At 38.7% G+C, this 21,806-nt stretch overlaps 2 protein-coding genes across 4 annotated transcripts; one reads left to right on the top strand and one right to left on the bottom strand.

The window, feature by feature from the left end:
* Window positions 1-530: 530 nt before the first annotated feature.
* pmm2 (phosphomannomutase 2) lies at window positions 531-14,977 on the bottom strand. 3 transcript variants are annotated; one of them, XM_077525126.1, is made up of 9 exons: window positions 14,848-14,977; window positions 9,165-9,323; window positions 7,259-7,370; window positions 6,865-6,941; window positions 6,683-6,774; window positions 6,458-6,557; window positions 4,704-4,779; window positions 4,519-4,634; window positions 531-1,190 (listed from the first exon to the last, which is right to left on the bottom strand). In XM_077525126.1, the coding sequence occupies exons 3-9, from the start codon at window positions 7,353-7,355 to the stop codon at window positions 1,086-1,088; spliced, it is 663 nt and encodes a 220-aa protein (XP_077381252.1). In that variant the 5' UTR covers window positions 7,356-7,370; window positions 9,165-9,323; window positions 14,848-14,977; the 3' UTR covers window positions 531-1,085. The 3 variants fall into 3 exon arrangements, with proteins under 3 accessions (XP_077381252.1, XP_077381250.1, XP_077381251.1); XM_077525124.1 differs by lacking the exon at window positions 9,165-9,323 and having other exon boundaries at window positions 14,848-14,975; XM_077525125.1 differs by lacking the exon at window positions 9,165-9,323 and having other exon boundaries at window positions 14,833-14,932.
* Window positions 14,978-18,398: 3,421 nt separating this feature from the next.
* Window positions 18,399-21,127, top strand: hmgb2a (high mobility group box 2a). The gene is made up of 5 exons (XM_077524727.1): window positions 18,399-18,529; window positions 19,288-19,461; window positions 19,661-19,806; window positions 19,876-20,050; window positions 20,123-21,127. Exons 2-5 carry the CDS (start codon window positions 19,315-19,317, stop codon window positions 20,291-20,293), a joined length of 639 nt encoding a protein of 212 aa, XP_077380853.1. The 5' UTR covers window positions 18,399-18,529; window positions 19,288-19,314; the 3' UTR covers window positions 20,294-21,127.
* The last annotated feature ends 679 nt before the right edge of the window (window positions 21,128-21,806 follow it).

Genomic DNA, 21,806 nt, shown 5'->3' with positions numbered 1-21,806 from the left:
TGTGAACTGAGTCAATATGTGGAGGAACTCAATATGTGCGTGCATTAGCAAGTAAGTGCCTCAATATTAAATCTTATTAGAGATTGTAGGTTGTTTACATATGTTGCTGTAATTTACAAAACCACAATCTTGTGGGCTTTTTTTTTTAGTGAGTTCATGTTGTTTTTTTGCGACCTTTATTAGTATCGACAACCTCCCCACAATAATTATCGTATCGTGACCTTTATATCGTGATATCGTATTGTTATGTTTGGATATTGTTACATCCCTAGTAAGGACCCCAGGAAGAATATCCATTAGTCCCACAACGGTGTGATGGCTAATGGGGACCCTATTAAACAAACAAAACAGAGCAGGGTGTAACCGACTCTCGTCCAAATAAATAGGACGGATTGATGGATGACACTTGACAGACTACATCAGTCAGTCACAAAATAAATGTTAGTCAAAATAAAATGATTGCTTGTGTCAAGCGCCATCATAAATTGGTACAATTCCCACTTGCTGGTCACAAAATACGAGGAAAGTAATTATATGGCCAGTGTCGGCAGATGATTTATTTCAGTAGAGCTGTTCATGTCATATAACACAAAATGCAGCAAAAGATAAGAGTAATTCTAACAGTGGCTGCTTGCGTATACAACTTTGCCGTAATGTTTAGACAGATCTTCTGTATGTTGTGATGTTTCCTCCTCCCCTTTGAACACCCACCCATACACAATCACGCAAACCCACTTCAGTTCTGGCTACGTGTTGTGCAGTAGTTGGTACTGGTCCCGTACACAGACAACAGTTGGGACTCCTGTGTGGGCGTGTTACTTTTCACAACTCTTTGAGCCACTCCTTTATACAGCAAAAATGTTTTATATCACAAGTGCAGGTTTACTCATCAAATTATCACCAAATGTTGGCGAGAATAGCAATAATTTAAAATGCTAGGATACTTTCATGATCAGATTTCAAGTCATCACCATTCAAATGATCCATCAACAAAACCGAGTAAGCATAACCTGACAAAAAATAACTTCCACAACTTCTCCATTAAGTCTCTCTTCCATCCTTAACAGTCAGTAGACGAACTTTTCTCATGAGAAGAAAAGCTGCTGGCACAGTTTTTGAGTTTCGTCTGGACAGGTGACCTCATGACCAATGGTGCGAGGGTCACTGTAGATCTCATAGTCATTTCCACCCTAAAGGAAAACAGACACACACATGCAATGAATTGTTGAAATTATTTTCTTTCCTCATCCGTACACGCATGCACATACATATTGCACACAATCACAGTGATGTTCCTGTTACCATATAAGACAAAGGGAAGTGCAGTTTTTATTTATTTATCATTTTAAATGAATCTCTTAGCAGTTTTTACAACAAAACATTTGGCATTGCGGTGCAAAGGAACTACGAGAGTAAGTCAAAATGTATCCACACATTGCTCTACAATGCAATCTCACTTTTGTTTTTGCCGTTACTTATTGGATCCATTTTTAAACGTGTTGGTTTCATTTGTGTTCCAGTAGCACAATGAAAAACAATGCGCAGTAGTTTCATTTTTATGGTCAGAAGGTGCATCAGGCTGAAATTCACCGGCAGCTTTTAGCACAAATAGGTTAACAGTGGCCGAACAAGTGGGAGACATGCAAAAGCAGCAGTGAAAATTAATACTGTATTTACTTGGTAAATTGATATACACTTTTCTGCTTAGGCCCCTAGTAAATACACACACACGCACGCACACACACGCAACCCCTAGCAAAAAGTACGGAATCAGCAGTCTTGGACAAGCACTCACTCAGACGTTTTATTCTGTAGATCAAACTCAGACAAAAAGCATGAAACAGTCGTAAGGTCATTCCAAAGTGCAACATCTTGGCTTTCAGAAACACTAAGAAATTAAGAAAAAAACATTGTGCTGGTCAGTAAATGTTACTTTAATAGAGCAAGTGCAGGGAAATAAATATGGAATCACTCAATTCTGAGGAAAAAAAATATGGAATCATGAAAAACAGACAAAGAAAAACAATCAAAACACATCACTAGTATTTAGTTGTACCACCTCTAGCTTTTATGACAGCTTGCAGTCTCTGAGACATGGACTTGATGAGTGACAAACAATATTCTTCATCAATCTGGTGCCAACACTCTGCTGGGGACCTTTTTTTTTTTAATTTCCACCACAGCTTTTCAATTGGGTTGAGATCTGGGCTATTTGCAGGCCAAGACATTGACTTGATGCGTCTTTCTCCAAGGAATGCTTTCACACTTTTTGCTCTGTGGCATCTTGGAAAATGATTTCATCATCCCCAAACATTTTTTCAATTGAAGAGATAAGAAAGCAGTCCAAAATGTCAATGTAAACTTGTGCATTTATTGACGATTTAACCACAGCCATCTCCCCAGTGCCTTTGCCTGACATGCAGCCCCATATCAGCAAGGACTGTGGGAATTTGGCAGTCCTCTTTGTAAATCTCACTGGAACGGCACCAAACAAAAGTTCCAGCGTCATCACCTTGTCCAATGCAGATTTGTGACTCATCACTGAAGATAACCTTCATCCAGTCATCCACAGTCCATGATTGCCTCTCCTTAGCCCATTGCAGTCTTGTTCTAAGCATCAATGATGGTTTCGTTTAAGCTTTCCTGTATGTAAATCCCATTTCCTCGAAGCGATTTTGCACAATTCTGTCACATACATTGTGACACATACATTTAACAACCTTCCCATGCTTTTTGTACTTGGTCCAGATCTTCGATACAGCTAACTGTGAACAGCCCACATCTTTGGCAACCATACGTGCAGAGTTACCTTCTTCAAGAAGTTTGATAATCCTGTCTTTGGTCTCAAGAGACATCTCCCTTGTTGGAGCCATGATTCTTGCCAATCCACCTGGTCCAGCAGCCCTCCCAGGTGTGATAACTGCACTTTTGTTTTTAACTGCTGACTAACGAGCAGATGTCATTTGAGGCAGGTGCCCAATTAAGGAAAGAAAATTGACTGGGTGTGTCCTTATTTTCTGCTCCAAATGGAGTGATTCCATATTTTTTTTTTCTCAGAATGGAGTAATTTCATATTTATTATCCTGCACTTGCTCTATAAAAGTAACATTTACTGACCAGCACAATGTTTTTTCTTCATTTCTTTTTGTGTTTCTGAAAACCAAGATGTTGCACTTTGGAATGACCTTCCGACTGTTTTATGCTTTTTATCTGAGTTTGATCTACAGAATAAAACATCTGAGTGAGTGCTCGTCCAAGACTGCTGATTTCATACATTTTGCTAGGGGTTGTATGTATACAGTATACACACATTCGAGGTACGTCAAAAGTGCCAACAATAACACTGTGACCTCATTCACATTCACCTGACCATTGTGTTAATCCACCTTATTCTTTCCACCCATGAACCTTTGAGTGAATTGTGGCCGCAATTTCCAGTTTGAGCCAGAACTGGCGTCTTGTTTACATGCTAACTGTTGGCACCCGCCCACTTTGTATGATAGTTGTCGAATTCAACAACGTGGGAACGGCCGGTTGTCGCTGCTTAAAAGAAAAAAAAAACTTTACAGTCCTGCTTGCTCTTCATGAAGCGCTTGGAGGATGACGAGAAAAAGTGGGCAACTTTCTGAACTCTGTCGCTTCAGATGATGCGGCAATCTTCATCTTATATCAACCACACTACTTCCACTACAGGGTAACGTTGACCAGTCCAAACGCACGTAACATATGAACTGTTCAGAAAAAGGTAAAATACATGTTTTAAAACTAAGTGTTGTACACCCCATTGCACATGAAATCAGCGGCGTGTCTGGTGGGTGCTTTCGACGCATGTTGAACCGGACCGTCATGAGAATGATCACTGTGATCGGCTGTTAGCTCGCCAATTAGCGCATGGGGCAAAAACAGGAAGTGACAAATGCAGATAAACAGTAAACGATGGAAGCTGTCACTGATACTCTGTGAAGAGGCTGAGGGTGTGCTTCGTGTCAGAGTACATCGTGAGTGAATTGTGGAAAAGATAGTGGTATGCTTCGTTTACATTATTATGAGTGATGCACGATAATATCGGTGGCCGATAATTATCGGCAATTATCGACCATTTTGACATCAAACAGATAAAACAGATAATAGAGAAATCTGCCGATAATTAATCGGCAATTTGATTTCATACAGATGAACTAGATACGAAGGAAATCCATCAATAATTATAGACATACCACGTTGGTCCATCTGTTGTGTTTGTAGCTCTTTTCAATAGAATTCAGCTTCATGGTGCTTTACATACAATGAAACATTGTGCAAAGTTTATACAATGTTTCAATGTATTTGTTAGACTTATAGTAGCACTTGAAAGCATATTTGTATTCAAATTAATTTTCAAACAATTATTGGCTTATCGGTTATGGACATCGGCACCTCTAAATTATTGGTTTATCGTATCGGTCTGAAATAGCATTATCGTGCATCCCTAATTATTATATCATAAATCAAGACCGAAGACAAGTGTGGCATACTCACAGGTTTAGTTTTGTCACCAAAGAAGTGAATGGTTGAGTAGTTGTCCTTCTCAATGATCCCTAGGCAATATCTTTTATCCCACCCGTCAGGGAACACGTCAAAGCTGATCTGTCCTCCTGCAGAGAAAGCAACAGTAACTAACAGGGAATGGAAGGCATCACCTTCTAAAAGTGGAGATGACTCACCGATGGAAAACGACAACCCTTTTCCTTTGAACTGTTCCTTTAAAACGGACACAAACTTCTCACGGATTTTTTCTCTCTGTCAGGGTCAGAAAACACAAAAGCTGCAGACAGTCTTTATACCTTTTGCATTTATGTACTGAAATTAGTTCAGACATTTCTCAAGTAATCCTTTATATGGGAGCTAGCTTAGCACAACTAAGTTTGAAAATGAAATATTTATCATCCACAATACATATTTTGAAGCATTTTTTTTTCTCTGTGTAAAACAGGTGAAAGAGATATGCCAAAATGTGAAAGTTGCTGTCCCTTACAGATGTAGAAAAATACTTTTTTGAATTTGTGATCATTAGGTTGGATTTAGGGTTGTCATGTTCATCTTCTTTTAGAATTGAATAACCTATTGAATACTCCATCCAAGAATCAGATTTACACCCCCCTCCTCCAAATCCCTTTATGCTAGAAATAGCCCAGCTCTTCAAATCGGAAACTTAAGAAGAAGAGGACTTTGATTGATTTGTAGATGAAGATTGAGCAAAAAAAAATAACATGAGTACTTTGTTAAATAGTTGAATAAAGTTAAAGGTGTATTCAAGGATCTTTGGTTGCAGCGTCTTCCGGGTGGATCATCCTAACGATTGGTTCTCGTTCCCGTCAATCAATCTGCTGCAACGACGTTGTGCGTGCTCGTCCCTAGCTGAGACACTTCCGAGTGTTTGTAGCATGTAGCCGCTAAGCTTCGGATTCAGCCATTCATCGTTGTAGCGACCCCGACCACACCGCATACTTTGAAAATGACTGAAAGCCGCAAGAGGACATCCGTCTATGAAGTGAGGCCAACTGCAGAGACTGTTGAAGATGATGATGAAGATAAGCTCGGACGTTCGGCGCAACAACCCCCCCCATTCCCAACCCCAACCCCACCCCCTGCCCCACCCCCGCGGACGAGCAGGAGAGCTGGTCGGACGGGTCTGCCGCATGCACATTTTTTAAAAAGTGACAGACGTTTGGTTTCTACTTTTTGAGAAGATCCTTGAATACACCTTTACATAAAATCTCAATGTTTTGCTCCCATTGCCTTTTTATAACATACGGTAGCATGCATGCTACCTTCTGTTTTAGAGTGCATGCCCCAACGGTTTAAATGCAGAAATGGCACCCATAACTGAGACTAGGGATGCAACGATAAGGGCAATATCATGATATCGTGATATTAAAACTGCCACAATATCGTCGTCGTCATGTTCACAATATTTAAAAGGAACACATCTGTTAAAAAAGTCACGTTGATTTCCATTTGTGCAGTTCTAGCACCCTCTAGTAGCTAGTTCATTAGTACAATTTAATTTTCATTCGGGATGTTTTAGCCTTCTAGGTTTAAAATCTATGCTAATTGTCAGATAAAGGGGAACCTAATTTGCTTGTGAAGAAATCAATGTGTGCTTGCATTAGCAAATAAGTGCCTCAATATTGTTATTAGAGATTGTAGGTAGTTTATATGCATTGCTGTTAGGTACAAAAGTACAATATTGTGCTTTTTTTAGTATGAGCTCTCTTTATTACAATATTGTGATCTTTTTTAAATATCGCCAACCCCCCCACAATATTGTGATAATTATCGTATCGTGACCTTCATATCGTGATAATATTGTATCGTGATGTTTGGATATCTTTACATCCCTAACTGAGACTTTTAACCCGATGGGCTTTATGGTGGCAAAAATACGGTATTCTCAGAATGAGTGCACACGTGGTACCTGATCCAGCTCATAGAACTCTTTGCGTTCCTCCACAGTACAGCTGCGTCCAATTGGGGATACGTTTAACATGCCGTTGCGAAATTCAATGAATGTCCCCCTGCCAGGAAAGAATGAATAAAACACAACAACAAATTTCAAACTAACTGAATATTCCACTCTTTGGAATGAGACACAACAAGAAAGAAAATATGGATAATGAAAACAAGCGTGAAATGACAATACCTCTTCTTGGGAAGTTTGATCTTGGACATGTAGTTGAGGCAGAAATTGATAAATTCTTGTAATAGCTCTTCTCCCATATGGGCCTGGATGGACTGCAGATAAAGTAGTAACATCTTGATAGTCACGATACCTCAGCAACAATATTCAGGAGGCTTACGAAGCTGATGAGGACAATGTCTTACCTGAATAGATAGTAATTGTCCCTCCTTATAGGCCACAAGACCATTCTCTGCAAATAAATAGTCCACTTTCTGGATCACTGTTTGCAGACACGGACAGGGGGATAAGTACAATATTACCAGAATTTGTTTTATGAGTCAGACTATAAATCAACACATCTCAGTCCAGTAGGAAGCAGAGCAACCTTGCACCACTGCAAACTACAGTACACTCATAATAAGATACAATATGTGTCTGTGTATCTTTCAAGAGCGACTATGATGCATTTATTATATTGTATGTCATTTGACCGTGCGAGTAGTAATAATGTTGCGGGCAGCTAGTCTATGTTTGAGATACAATGCTGCGGAAATTCTTTGTTGAAAGCTCATACTTCATGATGCTTGTGTGTCTCACCATCATCTCCCAGTTGCTCTTTGATTTTGTTGAGGTCCGACCCCCCTACTACACCGACACGAACCCTCGTCTTCAACTTCTGAATGAAAGTGGCCATTTCCACAGTTACAGGCTGAAAGCGCACAAATGAAACAACACCAGAAACATAAATAGCAGCAATAAAATTACACACCTACTGCAAACTCTCTTTATGAACAGGTTGTTCAGAATTCTTTATCAAAGGTCATAAAAGATCATGCATACTTTTTAAAGAAATGCATGTATATTTTTTTTAAAGCCCACTTGCAAAAACCGTGATAGTTTTTCCTTCCCCACACGTTCTCCACCTTTAACTCATTCACTCCCAGCCATTTTCACAGAAGCAATCCCGTTCGCTCCCGGCTCTTTTCTTGAATTTTGACTGATTTTGCAAGGCCCACAGAATATTGTGTTCAATTGGTATAAAAGCATGGAACCTATCAAAAGAAAGATTAAAGTCTCTTCTTTCATCAGGAAAAAAAAAAAAAAGTATGTTTCTATCCGTTTCCGTTTTGCAGCAATTAGCATTAGAAGAGAGCTAAGTTTCATCGGTTTTCACAAATCTATTTAAAATTCAAAGTAATTTAGCTTTTTTTTCTAGATGGCCCTGGTTGATGTCCTTTGCTCTGCTGCCACCTGCTGGCCGTTTGTGTAATAACTACCATTGCTGCAACCGTTCTTTGCAGTTGAGAGGCTGCATCAAAGCCTAGTATAAAAAATATATATATATATATATATATATATATATATATATACATATAAAGTCTAGTATAAAAAAATAATAATAAAATACTTCTTTGGGACACCTAAAACAAAACAAAAAACGTATTTACATGTTATTGGGAGCAAATGAGTTAAACACTGTTTAATATTAATTGAGTTTTTAAACACAAGGCTCAAATGAATCCATATAGTTGGGGTGACGTTAGCAAGACACCCGACTCCACTTAATGCTCCCTGAGCACCAGTAAGCTGCCTACTGCATCAGTATGTCACTAATTAGGTGTGCTTGCCTTGATGTGTTCACTGCACTGGCCAAAGGAACATTTTCACTCCGTAAACGTCTACAACGGGGATCACGAGCACAAGGCCCTTCTCCGTTGTACGGGTTCTACCCTGAATCAGCCTATGTGTCGCTTTTCCATTACACTTTTTCAAGGACGTGCGGTGACAATGGCACCACTTCCAAGTCCCAACCTACAGGCCGATGAAGACCTTGACATCACTGTCATCTGATTGGCTAGCAGATGTACGGATTTCCTGCAATGCAGCAGAACTCCACTGTGTGATTGTGATTTTGCCTTTCATTTACAACATACACATATCGCTTGCAGACAGAGCTGTTGGTGATATGAAAGAGGTCCGAATGAGAATGTTAATGAAGGTCGAAGGAGGGTGTTTTTTTTTTTTTTGCTTGCTGGCTCGAAGGAACAGTGACTCGGATATAGAAGCGGCGGCTAAATTAATAGAAACGGAAACACTGGCTTTGATTCCCAAGTCGGGAAGTAACTTGGTCTTGTTACTTTTGCAGCAGTGATTCTCAACCAGGGTGCTGTGACAGATCATCAGGGGTGGCACATGAAATTCTTTGGGCAAAATATTATCATTTATTAATTACAAATATATCCTTCTGCATATATCTATGCCAACTGACAGTTAAAGACACTGACACAACAATTACAATAAATATCTTCCATTATATGGCAGCAGATACATACAATAAACCATATCCTATCCATCTGGCCGTGGTTTCCTGCGAATATGGTCAATGCTACTTCATTTATGTAACGATTTTCCACAAGGCCCTCAAAGCGCTTTATAGTTTGACTACTCATGCACCTATTGATGACACAGCATCACGAGCAAATGGGGTATCTTGCTTGCTTACCTCTAAGTATCTTGCTCAAGGATACTTCGACATGGTCACCCTGGCCTGGGATTGAACCACTGATCTGAATACAAGACTGGATGGCCGATAGGCCAAGACTTTTGAAGCGACAGGGCAGCCATCTTGCTCCTCCCAAGAAACGTTTCTCGGCATACGATCCTATACATTTACGAAATTGGAGAACATTTAAGAAAGAAAGAAAGAAAGAAAGAAAGAAAGAAAGAAAGAAAGAAAGAAAGAAAGAAAGAAATGCGAGTGTAGTTTTTTTTTGTATCTTTTTCATATACCCTGTGTCATAACATTAACCTCTGATTGTAAATTCGAGGCAGACGTGGTGTATGCACTATATTATCTATAGTGAAACAATCATTCATCCTTTTTTTGCATAACTATTACAACATAAGTAATTTTGAAGAAAAAGTTAACGATTTAACACGATTATCACAATTAACACTTTAACTCGGGCGTGATTTGTGCTGAAGAATGTGTAGTAAACGTGTGGTCTGTTAGTTAGCAGCTAGCAAGCTAAGATAGCTCGAAGACTACGATATACAGCAAGACAAGTATATCTGGACACAAACGATTTAATGAATGACAAGTTACACCATGAAAGTACTGGCCGACATACTGTTCCAACCAAAAACAACATACTTCCACTTTTACTTTGCCCCCCAACAAACTTGTTTTTTTTTTTTTTTTTTTTTTTTTTTTTGTAGCTAGCAGCTCCAAACGACTGGTTTCAATGAGTTGCAGTAATGTAGTGTCGTACTTGGGATGTTTTTTGTGTCTAGAAATCCTTCCAGCTGACGTCACTGCTTAGCTCCCGCTGCGCCTCCCGGAGGGCAAACATCCCATAACAAATAAATGTAGAGAGCTAGATTTTCGGCGAGCGTTTTCGTTAAAAGGTGGGAAATATGTCAAGTGTCACAAAAAATGTCCCGAGTAGGACGCTGTGACTCATTGAAACCAGTCGTTTAGAGCGGCTAGCTACCAAAAAAAAAAAGAAAAAAAAAAAAGGAGTTTGTTAGGGGGCAAAGTGGAAGTGGAAGCCTAAGGTATGTTGTTTTTGGTTGAAACAGTATGTCGATCACTACTTTTATGGTATAAATTGTCATTCATTAAATTGTTTGTGTCCGTTTGTGTTGTCTTGCTGTATCGAAGTCTTCGAGCTATCTTAGCTTGCTAGATGCTAGCAAACAGACCGCACATTGTTTAATACACATTCCTCAGCAGAAATCAAGCCCGAGTTAAACTGTTATAGGGCTGGGTATTGCCGCCAACCTCACGATACGATGCGTATCACGATACAGGGGCCACGATACGATACGTATCGCGATACATATGTATCCCAAATAAGACACATTTTATTTTTTTTTTAAACAAAATATAGGAAAATTGGTACACTGAGACATGTGCCATGTTAAGTTTATCAATAAATAAATGTTGACATTCTTCCTCTGCTTTCATTTTTCTTAGCAAGACGCAGTGTCCAATCACCGGTGAGCTATTTTTGCATTAATTGAAGGCAATTAACTTCAAAGACGCTGCTGGTTTTTATTTTTTAGGTACAATGCAAGCCGCAAAGGTAAACGTGAACTGCCGATTTAAAGTTAAAGAGCAATATCGATTCTGACGTCTGCGTATCGATACGTGTATTGTGATGAGGCCCGCAACGATATATTGCCGTAATGATTTTTTGAGCACACCCCTAGTGTTAATTGTAATAATTGTGTTAAATCATTAACTTTTTGTTCAAAATGACTTCAGTACTTGTGCAAAAAAAAAAAAAAAAAAAAGTATGATTGTTTCACTTAAGATAATATGGCTCATTCATCACGTCTGCTTCGAATTTACAATCAGAGGTTAATGTTATGACCAGCTGTATATGAAAAAGAGAAAAACCACCTGATATAAAATGATATGAGCATATCCTCGTACTTTTTGTGCATGCAAAGCAGTTGTGTCGTAATTTTGCTCGCAGTCGCGCCATCGTGCTCGTCTTTCACTCCTGACTGTCTTCCGTCTGGTTTACAATCGCTGCCGGCAACCGAAAGAGCCATTAGAGCATCCGTCGGCCGCGCACAAGTTCACCATAGCATTGGTAGCTGATTTATCAACTGTTTGACCTATTTTCTAGCTCACACTGATTGTTTTCTAATTCACTCGCATTAACGCCCTGCCCTCCACCGCTAGGGGCGCTTAAATGTGACGTCACACTGGAAAGGTCTATCGGAGTCTAAGGAAAGGAAAGGCTCACTTCAAAGGCTTGCACGGACGTGTACGGCCTATCGGCTATCCAGTCATATCAGTGGACTGAACTCACAACCTCATGGTTGCGAGACGCACGACAACTCCACCACGCTGTTACAGTTTGCTCTGTCTCCAAGTCACTGGACTGGCAAACAAACTGGTCGGTTGTACATTACCCAACTCACAGGGAACTTTTATTTCAGCTGCTGCTTTTTTTTTTTTTTTTTTAATTAACCAAATTTAACAGTACAAGTATACAAAAAGAACGTTATATACAATGTTAAACATGTGCTGGGGGTATATACAGAGTTCACATACATAGGTAGTACAAATACTGATTGTTTTTAAAGCCTTTTTGTTCAGTAATCAATTTTATATAAGATAAAGTATCATATAAGTGTTTAAAATTTGTTTTTTGGTTGCTGTATTTGCATTTGTGGAGATAGAATTTAGCTAAGATGATTAACAAATTTATTATAAAATATGCATCCTTTGTTTGTTTTCTCTAATAAAATAAAACATTCTCCCATTTTAATTAAACTAAAATCCTTATGTAATCGTGAAGTAATAAATCCACAAAAGTCCTTCCAAAAGGTTGTAGAGTATAAGCAGATTCAGAAAAGGTGCAGGACGTTCTCAGGATGACTTCCACAGAAAGAACAGTTCGCATCAATGCCCCTCTTGAATTTTTTCATGTGCTGCTTTGCAGGATAACATTTGTACGGAGCCCCTAAAGTGACATGGGAGAAAAAAAAAAAAACATTTAAATATTTGTGCTAATTTCAGGCCCATTTCTAACCTCCCATTTATTTCTAAAATATTGGAGAAGGTTGTTTACTCTCAGTTGTTACCGTTTTTAGAGAAAAATGGTGTCACTGAATTATTTCAGTCTGGTTTTAAAGCGCTTCATAGCACAGAGTCTGCTCTTTTGAGGGTATCAAATGATATATTTTTATCAACAGACTCTGGAAAGTTTGTTGTTTTGGTTCTCCTTGATTTGTCTGCTGCTTTTGATACCGTAGATCATGACATTTTAATTTCTCGTCTTGAGCATTATGTGGGCATTCAAGGGGTCGCCCTCGAATGGTTTAGGTCATACTTAAAAGATAGGAGCTTTTGTGTAAAAATTGACAATTTTGTGTCCTCACAAGCTCCTCTTCCACATGGGGTTCCACAGGGGTCAATTCTTGGCCCTCTTTTATTTGCTCTCTATTTATTACCTCTTGGTTCTGTTTTTAGAAAACATGGTATTTTATTTCAATTTTATGCTGATGACTGTCAGATCTATTTTCCCCTGGCCCAGAACAGTACAATACAACAACTCACTGACTGTCTAAATGATATTAAATCCTGGCTTTCTTTTAATTTTTTGAGTCTGAATGACGAAAAGACTGAAGTGATGTTGTTTGGACCAAGTAGCTCTTCCTCTGCTAGTGTGGACCTTGGTCCACTAGCACCTTATCTCAGGGACTGTGTCATGAATTTGGGTGTTAAGTTTGACCCTGATTTTAAATTTGAGAAGCAGATTAGTTCTGTTGTACAGAAAAGTTTTTATCAGCTTCGCCAGATAGCTAAGGTGAAACCAATTTTATCAAGACTGGACTTGGAAAGATTGATTCATGCTTTTATTACAACTCGTCTTGATTATTGTAATTCTTTGTATGTAGGCATTAGCAAGACTGCGCTTGCCCGTCTGCAACTTATACAAAACTCTGCTGCTCGTCTGCTTACTCAGACACGTAGACGTGAGCATATTACTCCTATCTTAGCATCACTGCATTGGCTCCCTGTGCACTATCGAATTAATTTTAAGCTTCTGTTGTTTGTTTTTAAATGTTTGAATAATCTTGCACCTCCCTATTTATCTGAGTTGCTTCACCCTTATAGCCCACCCCGATTACTAGATCAGCTGACCAGTTGCTTCTGGTAGTTCCGAAAACAAGGCGGAAGCTTAGGGGTGACAGAGCGTTCGCGACTGCTGCTCCCAGGTTGTGGAATCAATTACCACTGTATGTTAGACAGGCCACTTCACTCCTGGTTTTTAAATCACGTTTAAAAGCATATTATTTTTCCCTGGCCTTCAGCACATAGTATTACTGATATTTACAAGCAGTAGACTGGCATGAATTTGTTTATATTATTTTATGTGTTTTGTGATTTCTAAGTATATTTTTATATTTTATCTGGTTTTATTTTCTTATTTTATGTGCAGCACTTTGGTTCCCTTGTGGATTTTTAAATGTGCTATACAAATAAAGTTGATTGATTGATTGATTAAATGTTTCTCGTCCGGACGAGAAACCAGCATACTCGCGTGGGAGACCTTATATCTTATATATATATATATATATATATATATATATATATATATATATATATCTTATATATATATATATATCTTATATATATATATATATCTTATATATATATATATATATATATATATATATATATATATTATTTTATTTTTTTAAAGACCTTATACTAACTACATTTCAGTTTGTGTTCATGTGTGAAAATGATAGCACAGGACCTAGTCAGGTTCTATTTTCACCTGGGACTTTATTATAAGGACATTGCCGCGTTACTTGCAAGTCGGCACCATTATGTTGTGTCTGAGAGACATTTAAAACGAATTGAACGCAAGTTGAACAATGGTCTACCGTCCGCCACCACAAGCTCGCTCTCCTAGTTCCCGCTCGCAGGTGATGTTTCTCGTCCGAACGAGAAACATTTAAAAAAAAAAACAATTTCTCCCATGTCACTTTAGGGGCTCCGTAAATATTTGTTCGAGATTGTCCATACTTTTTTCCCAGTCAACATCATTTACAAAATAATTCCAAAAAGAAATCACAAGAGGACTGGATAAAGAGTCTCTTTGGAATAATGCACGGATATTTCCATAACTATTCTTATAGTATGTCGGACAGAACCGCTCTGTCCGTCACACTAAACTGTCCGGGTAGGAGAAAAAAATAAACAAGCAATTTCGATTGCTACACACTCCATCCACAAACTTTGTGTTCACACTAAGATAATTTGTAAGTAAATTGAGACCCGATCATAATTGGTTTAGTATGAGTTCGGAGGCATTTTGAAGGTAACGAGCAGTGAGATTATTATTTTATCCTAATAGAGGTTGGGGAAATGAGAAACTAATGCTGAGTATTCAGACTTCAAACATTCAAACAAACGTGGGCTGACATGACTTTAATATTCGAAGCGAAGGTTATATAGTTACAGTTCCATACTTTGAATTAATAGCGCTAGTACTTCATGTGCAAAGAGGCACAGCCCATATGACTGGACTAAGCGTTATAGTACGGTAAATTTTGTACGACCGATAGCCCTCCAGAAAGAGCACCGTGGAGGCCGACCGAGGAGTCAAACTTTACTCTGAGGACACGCACTTACTCACTCATGTATTGTCTACCTGTCTCGCAGCTGTCAGGGTCCCGTCAACATCAAATAGGCAGAGAGTGTTGGAGTCCACGATGCCTTCCCCCATCTTGTCTCGCAGTTTCTTCACTACTCAATCCAGCGTACCTGTGCGTTACTGCCACCTACCAGAGTGGATGTACTAAATTTTAACCGACTTTGATTCTCATTTGTTTACTTGCATCGTCGAAATTATTAACTTATTCCTTCGGCTTTATCTCGGTACTTTTACAAATTTCTCCATTGCAAGAATAATATTTTTTTTAAATCATATTTTATGTTTTTACTCCTATTAATTCCCCCAAGTTAGTACGTGTTGCAAATCTGCCATATTATTATTTATATCTGTTAATTCAAAAGCACTTTTAATACGTCTTCATTCAGTTTCCATGATGTAGCTAATACACCAGTGAGCTCTAGCAGCCCATCTTTTAAAAAATAAAATAAAATTCTTTATTGAACCACAGTTGCAATCTGACAACAAACATCATCACAGTGATCAAAACATTGCAACTATAACCCCCCCCCCAAAAAAAACAAAAACAAAACAAAAATAAATGAATGAATAAATTAATTAATGAATAAATTAATTAATTAATTAATTAATAGATAAACAGAATACCAGAGGGATATCATACAACACTCGTAAAACAAATCAAAAATACATTCATGAAAATAAAATATCACTTTTTTATCCATATAACTTAAATCTTGCATTCAAAGTCCTCACTGATGTTTTATTCTGACAGGCATTGACTGAGTGCAAAAGTCTTTATAAAATACAGGGAAAAAAAGTGGTTTATGAGTTCAAAATGTACATTTATGTATGTAAACCTTTGCTAATATAATTAGCAAATTAACTACAACAACTTTTTCATTGACATCTTTACCACTCTTGACAAAATAACCAAAAATAACATGCTCAGAGAACAAAACAGAATTTTCAATAAGGTTACCACAACTAAATCTTACTATATCCTTCCATAGTTTCTTAGTGAGCTCACAATGCCAGAGAAGATGTGACACAGTTTCAGGAAAAGCTCAAATAAATAAATAAATAAATAAATACACCTAGTGTCAATGTCATTTTAGAAATTTTTCATGAAATGTTTTACAGGGTAGATTTTGTGGAAAATTTTAAAGAAAACCTCTCTAATTTTGTTAGTAATCAAAACATTGTGAGGAAACAACCAGACTTTAGACCATGGTATATTCATATGTAGAATGTTACAATAAGATATGGTTTGGTAGAAAGCTCACTCTGAAACAATGAACGGATGGCTCGGTTGTTCTTCTTGTAATGGAACGAAAACAGATTTTCCCACAGAGGCTGTTCAAAAGCTTTGTAACACAGACCTACCTCTGACAGAAACACTGTAACAGCCCATCTCAGCGACGTGCGGCGGCCATGTTGGCTGGGGCGACATTCCCACTAAAGTCAATGGATTAATGTTGAAATTAAATCGTCGTAAAAGCCTCATTTTCAACCGATTTTCGTGAGGTTTAGTTTGTAGCCAACGCCCAAACATTTGCTTTTAATACTGGAAATTGTGAATGACTCTAACGGGGAATTAACTTATTCCCATGTCCCTTTTTGTAATCGTAGGGCATTTTGGGCAACGTTTTGCAATTCAGTACAATGTGCCAGCCAGCATTGTTCTTTCGATTTCTATGCCGCCCACGCACATGGAATACATGGACGTGTTTGCCCCTACTGGCTTTAGCGTCACCGTAGTCATGCATGATAAAAGAGGCATGTCGTGTTTGTGTTCGCCTTCTTTGTTTTTTGTTTTTTGTATTTTTTTGGGCCTTGTTGGACAGGTTACTGTGACATATTCACAGCGCCCTGTACAGTACTGTGTACCATTACCGTCTTGGTTTGAATAGAAAATGGGTCATTAGCGGGCGACATGGTGGTTGACTGGTTAGCACATCCGCCTCCCAGTGCTGAAGACGCAAGCTCGAGTCTGGGCTTCGGCCTTCCTGGGTGGACTTTGCATGTTCTCCCCATGCCTACGTGGGTCTTCTCCAGGTACTCCGGTCTCCTCCCACATTCCAAAGACATGCGTGGCAGGTTAATTGGGCGCTCTGAATTGTCCCTAGGGGTGGATGGTTGTTCGTCTCTGTGTGCCCACCGATTGGCTGGCACCCAGTTCAGGGTGTACCCCACCTACTGCCCGAAGCTGGCTGGGATTGGCACCAGTACCCCTGTGACCCTGGTGAGGAGTAAGCGGTTAAGAAAATGGATGGATGAATGGATGGATCATTAGCTTTGTTTTGTAATGTTAACTTTGTAATGTGTAGGAAAGTGAACTGTTAAAAAAAAAAAAAAAAAAAAACTCTCACGTCCAAATATGTTTCAGTCGATACCAGTCCCAGTTCTGGAAACATCGGCACTGTTGTCTTTTATATGCTGCTTGTTAGTGTATATTAATATTACCTTGGTGTGTGTGTATATTTACACTCTTTTGTGTTTTAGATTGTGGAGTTTGGCTTGTTTGTGTTTGGACTTTGAGTCTGTAAGAAAGCTTCTTCATCATCATCATCATCATCATCATCATCATCATCATCATCATCATCATCATCATCATCATCATCATCATCACTATCATCATCCTTATCTTATCGTTGAACAACAGAATTTTAAGAAAACATTGCTAAATCATTCCTAAATGATCTTGTAAATGCACGTTTCTTTTTTTTGTTGTGATGTAATTTCCTTTTGACTTTCTTTGTGGCATAACGTAAAAATAAAAAGAATTAGTCTATCAACACTGTAACAGTCTAAATTCTGCTATTTGACATACAAATGATTTGCATGCCTTGTTAAAGCAGGTTGTTATTGTAATTACTGTCACTAGACAACTTCATCATACATTCTGTTGTTGACTCTCTCTCTCTCTCTCTGCCTAACATCTATCTATCTATCTATCTATCTATCTATCTATCTGGTTTGCTGAAAGCATAAATGTTCGACCAGAGATGCCGATGCCATAAACCACCCAGCCATACCTGCTGCATTTACTTACGCTATTCCGATATTATTATTATTATTATTATTATTATTATTATTATTATTATTATGTAAACAATAACAGTAGGCCTACATTTTATTACAGTATCGCTATTTGCATACTGCATTTGCAGCAGGTAAACTAACGGACTCAGTTCCCAAGTTACAGTTATTTTGTCACATCCAAGCGAAACTTAACAACTGAGAAGGAACCCTAACCCTTTACTTGGTTTCCTTTTATTTTTTATTTATTTATTTTTTTTAAGTGAGAACAAAGCTTTTTACGTGTTTTCCCTTTTTAAGTTAGAACAAAGCTTTTTGCTTGTTTTCCTTTTCTTTCTTTATTTCTTTTTTTTTTTTTTAAATGTTAGAACAAAGCCTCTTTCGCGCCATGTGTTTAAAACCCGTGACTGACCAATCAGTACTCAGACAAGTCATACAAACCTGATAGTTTCACCCTTGGTATCATGACCAATCAAAAATGACCTTTCTCTGTCGTCCTGTGGGTTCAAATTGGAACGATCGGATCTGACCAATCCGTTGCTAGTGGGGAGGAGTTCTCCAAGTACTTCAAGGCAAGTTAGTGTGGCGTCGCAGACCGTGACAAAACCGCTACGCTTTGTACTGTCTTTAGTTCGCAGCAGCTTTGCTAAACTGGTAGCAGGTAAGTGTTCGGTGGTTTCTAAATTTTAGTTCATTATTTTTGTATTGGGTGATGTAAGGCCTTTGTTGATGGTCTTTAGAAGTATCGATGTCCATGTTTCTGCCTGGAGGAGTATCTTATACCAACGTACATTCTTGTTATTTAAATATGTTAAACTGCCCGTCGTAAATTCAAAGTAAGTTTTGTATGTTGTTGCCGATGTAAAATTTGTTTTACACAAGCCCATTTGTTAGTGAGTAAACTGCGCAGGCCGTCCGCTTCTTGGTAAACAACAGCAGCTCAAACGCCATTTGGTTAACGGCTTTACACGATGGCCGCGCGTCCAACTTTCGAAACTAACGGCCTCGAAGGACCGCGCTTCCTTTGGGCTCTAAACGTTAGTCAAATACGGCGTTTAACGAACCGAAACACGTCGTGTGGGCGAGTTCAGGGCGTTTCTCGGCCACTTTTAAGTTTTTGCCAAGTTACGTTTAGGCGGGAAGATACAAAATGGAGTCTCGTCTTTTTTGTCCCTTGGAGGCAGAAAGCCGATTAAAGCCATGAAGCGTCTTTCAGCGCATGTGCCGTTTATTGTATAGCATGATTGTTAAATACTAACTGTAAGTTCGCCTCCCTATCTGCATTTATTAATAGCATAAAACTTCCCCCTACATCATTTACGGTTTTACTTTGGTAAATGGTCTTTTAGCGTCGGATTTGCTTATGAATTTCACTCGGATGAGTTTTCCTTAGTTTGACTTTTTATCCATCGTCCCTAGATAAAAAAAAAAAAAAAAAAAGCAGCCATGACAAAGGATCCAAACAAGCCCAGAGGCAAAACCTCATCTTATGCCTTCTTTGTGGCGACCTGCCGTGAGGAGCACAAAAAGAAGAACCCAGGAGCCACTCTGGGATTTGCAGAGTTTTCCAAGAAGTGCTCTGAAAGATGGAAGGTAAAACGTGCTTGCTTGGCTGCTTTGGTTTTTCATGTGATGTAACACCACATTTCTCATGGAACCATTAAGATTAGTAGCAATTTACTGTACTGTTGAATTCTTTTCATGCCAAATGTATGTATACATGGTGTTTTGTAAATAACTGCAGTGTTCAGTGCATTGTGCATCTGACCTTGTTTTCTGTTTTTGTATGTAGACAATTTCTGGCAAGGAAAAGCAGAAGTTTGAGGAGATGGCCAAGAATGACAAGGTCCGGTATGACAGAGAGATGAAAGGTTATGTCCCTCCAAAGGGTGCAAAAAAAGGAAAGAAAAAGGACCCTAATGCCCCCAAAAGACCCCCGTAAGTAAAACATGTGCAAATTGTATCAGTGTGAGTATTTGTATTAACATTATCTCTCTTTTTCTCTAGCTCTGCCTTCTTTGTCTTCTGCTCGGACCACCGACCCAGGATCAAGGAGGAGAACCCTGGTATCTCAATTGGTGACATTGCCAAGAAGCTTGGAGTGTTGTGGTCTACCCAGAGTGCTAAAGACAAGGCTCCATATGAGGCTAAAGCTGCCAAATTGAAGGAGAAATATGAGAAGGTATTAACATTTCTCTTGCATTGTTCAACTGTGGTGAAATGCAATGCATCACCTAAAACTTACCATTCCCAGGATGTTGCCGCTTACAGAGCAACAGGTGGCTCAGGAAAAACTGACGCTGGCAAGAAGAGTGGCCCAGGTAGGCCCAAGAAAGCCCAACCAGTTGAGGATGATGATGATGACGAGGAGGATGATGATGACGAGGAGGATGAAGATGAGGATGACGATGATGATGATGATTAAGCAAGGGGTTGTTATGCATTAAGCTAAATTCTTTCGTTGTGTGGGTGTTTAAACTGTATAGCCTGCTGTCCCTGTTCAACTTCAGACCTGTTATTATTCCTTGTTAAATTCAGGGATTTAGTCAATTTATCCCCCCTCAATTAGTCCCCTTTATTTGTTTAAATCCTTTTGCTATATTAAAAGGGTCAACTTTTTGGTTTGTTGTACCATAATGAAGGAGTTAACCTGCTTTTGGGTCACTGGACAGCAATTCATCAGCAAGGTTTTAAGGAAATGTTTTGCTTCTCAAGCACTGCTTAGGTTTGTTTAGTGGTGCTGTTCGTTCACTGTCATTTTACTCAGACTTCTAGTTTGACTAAAAGATGAAGTAGAGTCAAAAATTCTTTGCATGTTTGTGCCACCTCTAGTCTAAAAATGATATTTTGATTGTGGAATATTAATTAAGCAGCAACATCCACCCATTTGTGTCTCAGGGGACTGCTGTTTTTCCACTTGTTGAATGAAAATGACATCAGTGCTTAAGGCTCAGCTTACAAAAAGTCACATGACTTTAAAAGCCCAGAAAATGTGTGAGCCCTGACTTTTCTTCCTTGAGCTTGGTGATGTCATTTTCGGTAGAAAGTGGTAAAATGGCACCCCTGAGAGGGGAAAAACGAATGGATTATTCTGCCTCATATTCCACGAACTCAATTAACCACAATGTTGTGTTTAAACATTGCTGTAAAGAGCATTTATTTCTTGATTTGCCCTTTAAAAAAATGCAGCCATTTTAATGTTAAAACCTTCATGTAGATTTTTTGTTTTGTTTGTAATAAAAATTTTGTATATTGGTTAGTTATGTGACTTATTTCTCCACTCCAGTGCAACTGATACTCACGACTGACTCTGCGCCATGTTTAAATTGCTTTTAATTTAGCTTCGCACTGAAACCGAGTTGTACATAAATTGTTGAAGGCAAATACCAAAACGTTTTAGACTTGCTGTCCATCAGTTCTGTAATTCCCGTTTTGCAAATAGATTAACAGTATCCTTTGGAGGTCTGCAGGAGTCACTCGAGTTTTGCCACTTGGAAGTAACTTGATGTTGAGATGGGTGGTATGGGCCGTGTCCACTTGCATCAACGTGTAGTGCAATTCAGTGGCTTTTAAACAGAACTAAATGCTCTTCCACTAAAGTGTAGAAGGTAGTGATGGTGAGAGGAAGCTTGAGGCATCAAGTGGTTCAATCCTCTGCCACCACCAAGAGGACATTAAGTACATCGGCATGAGGTTTTGTTGTGCAAAATTTGGATTAGGATTTCATTATGACAAAATTCACATGGAAAGGATTGGAGGAGAATGCTGTAATTGTATTGTGGATAAATGTCCTCGCTAAAAGTTTTCTTAGTTTTTTTTTTTTTTTGTTGTCTTAGTCTATTTTCTTGCTTGTTTGAGGGAATCCCCTAAATTTGAAAAAAAAAAAAATAATCACATGGAACAGTTGAGACGGGGATTGCAACCTTGTGCAACTACAA

Source organism: Festucalex cinctus, chromosome 6 (genome assembly GCF_051991245.1).
Source record: "Festucalex cinctus isolate MCC-2025b chromosome 6, RoL_Fcin_1.0, whole genome shotgun sequence".
Lineage (NCBI taxonomy): Eukaryota > Metazoa > Chordata > Actinopteri > Syngnathiformes > Syngnathidae > Festucalex > Festucalex cinctus.
Note: the sequence above shows the minus strand (reverse complement) of the source record. Positions and strands in the feature narration are given on the sequence as shown.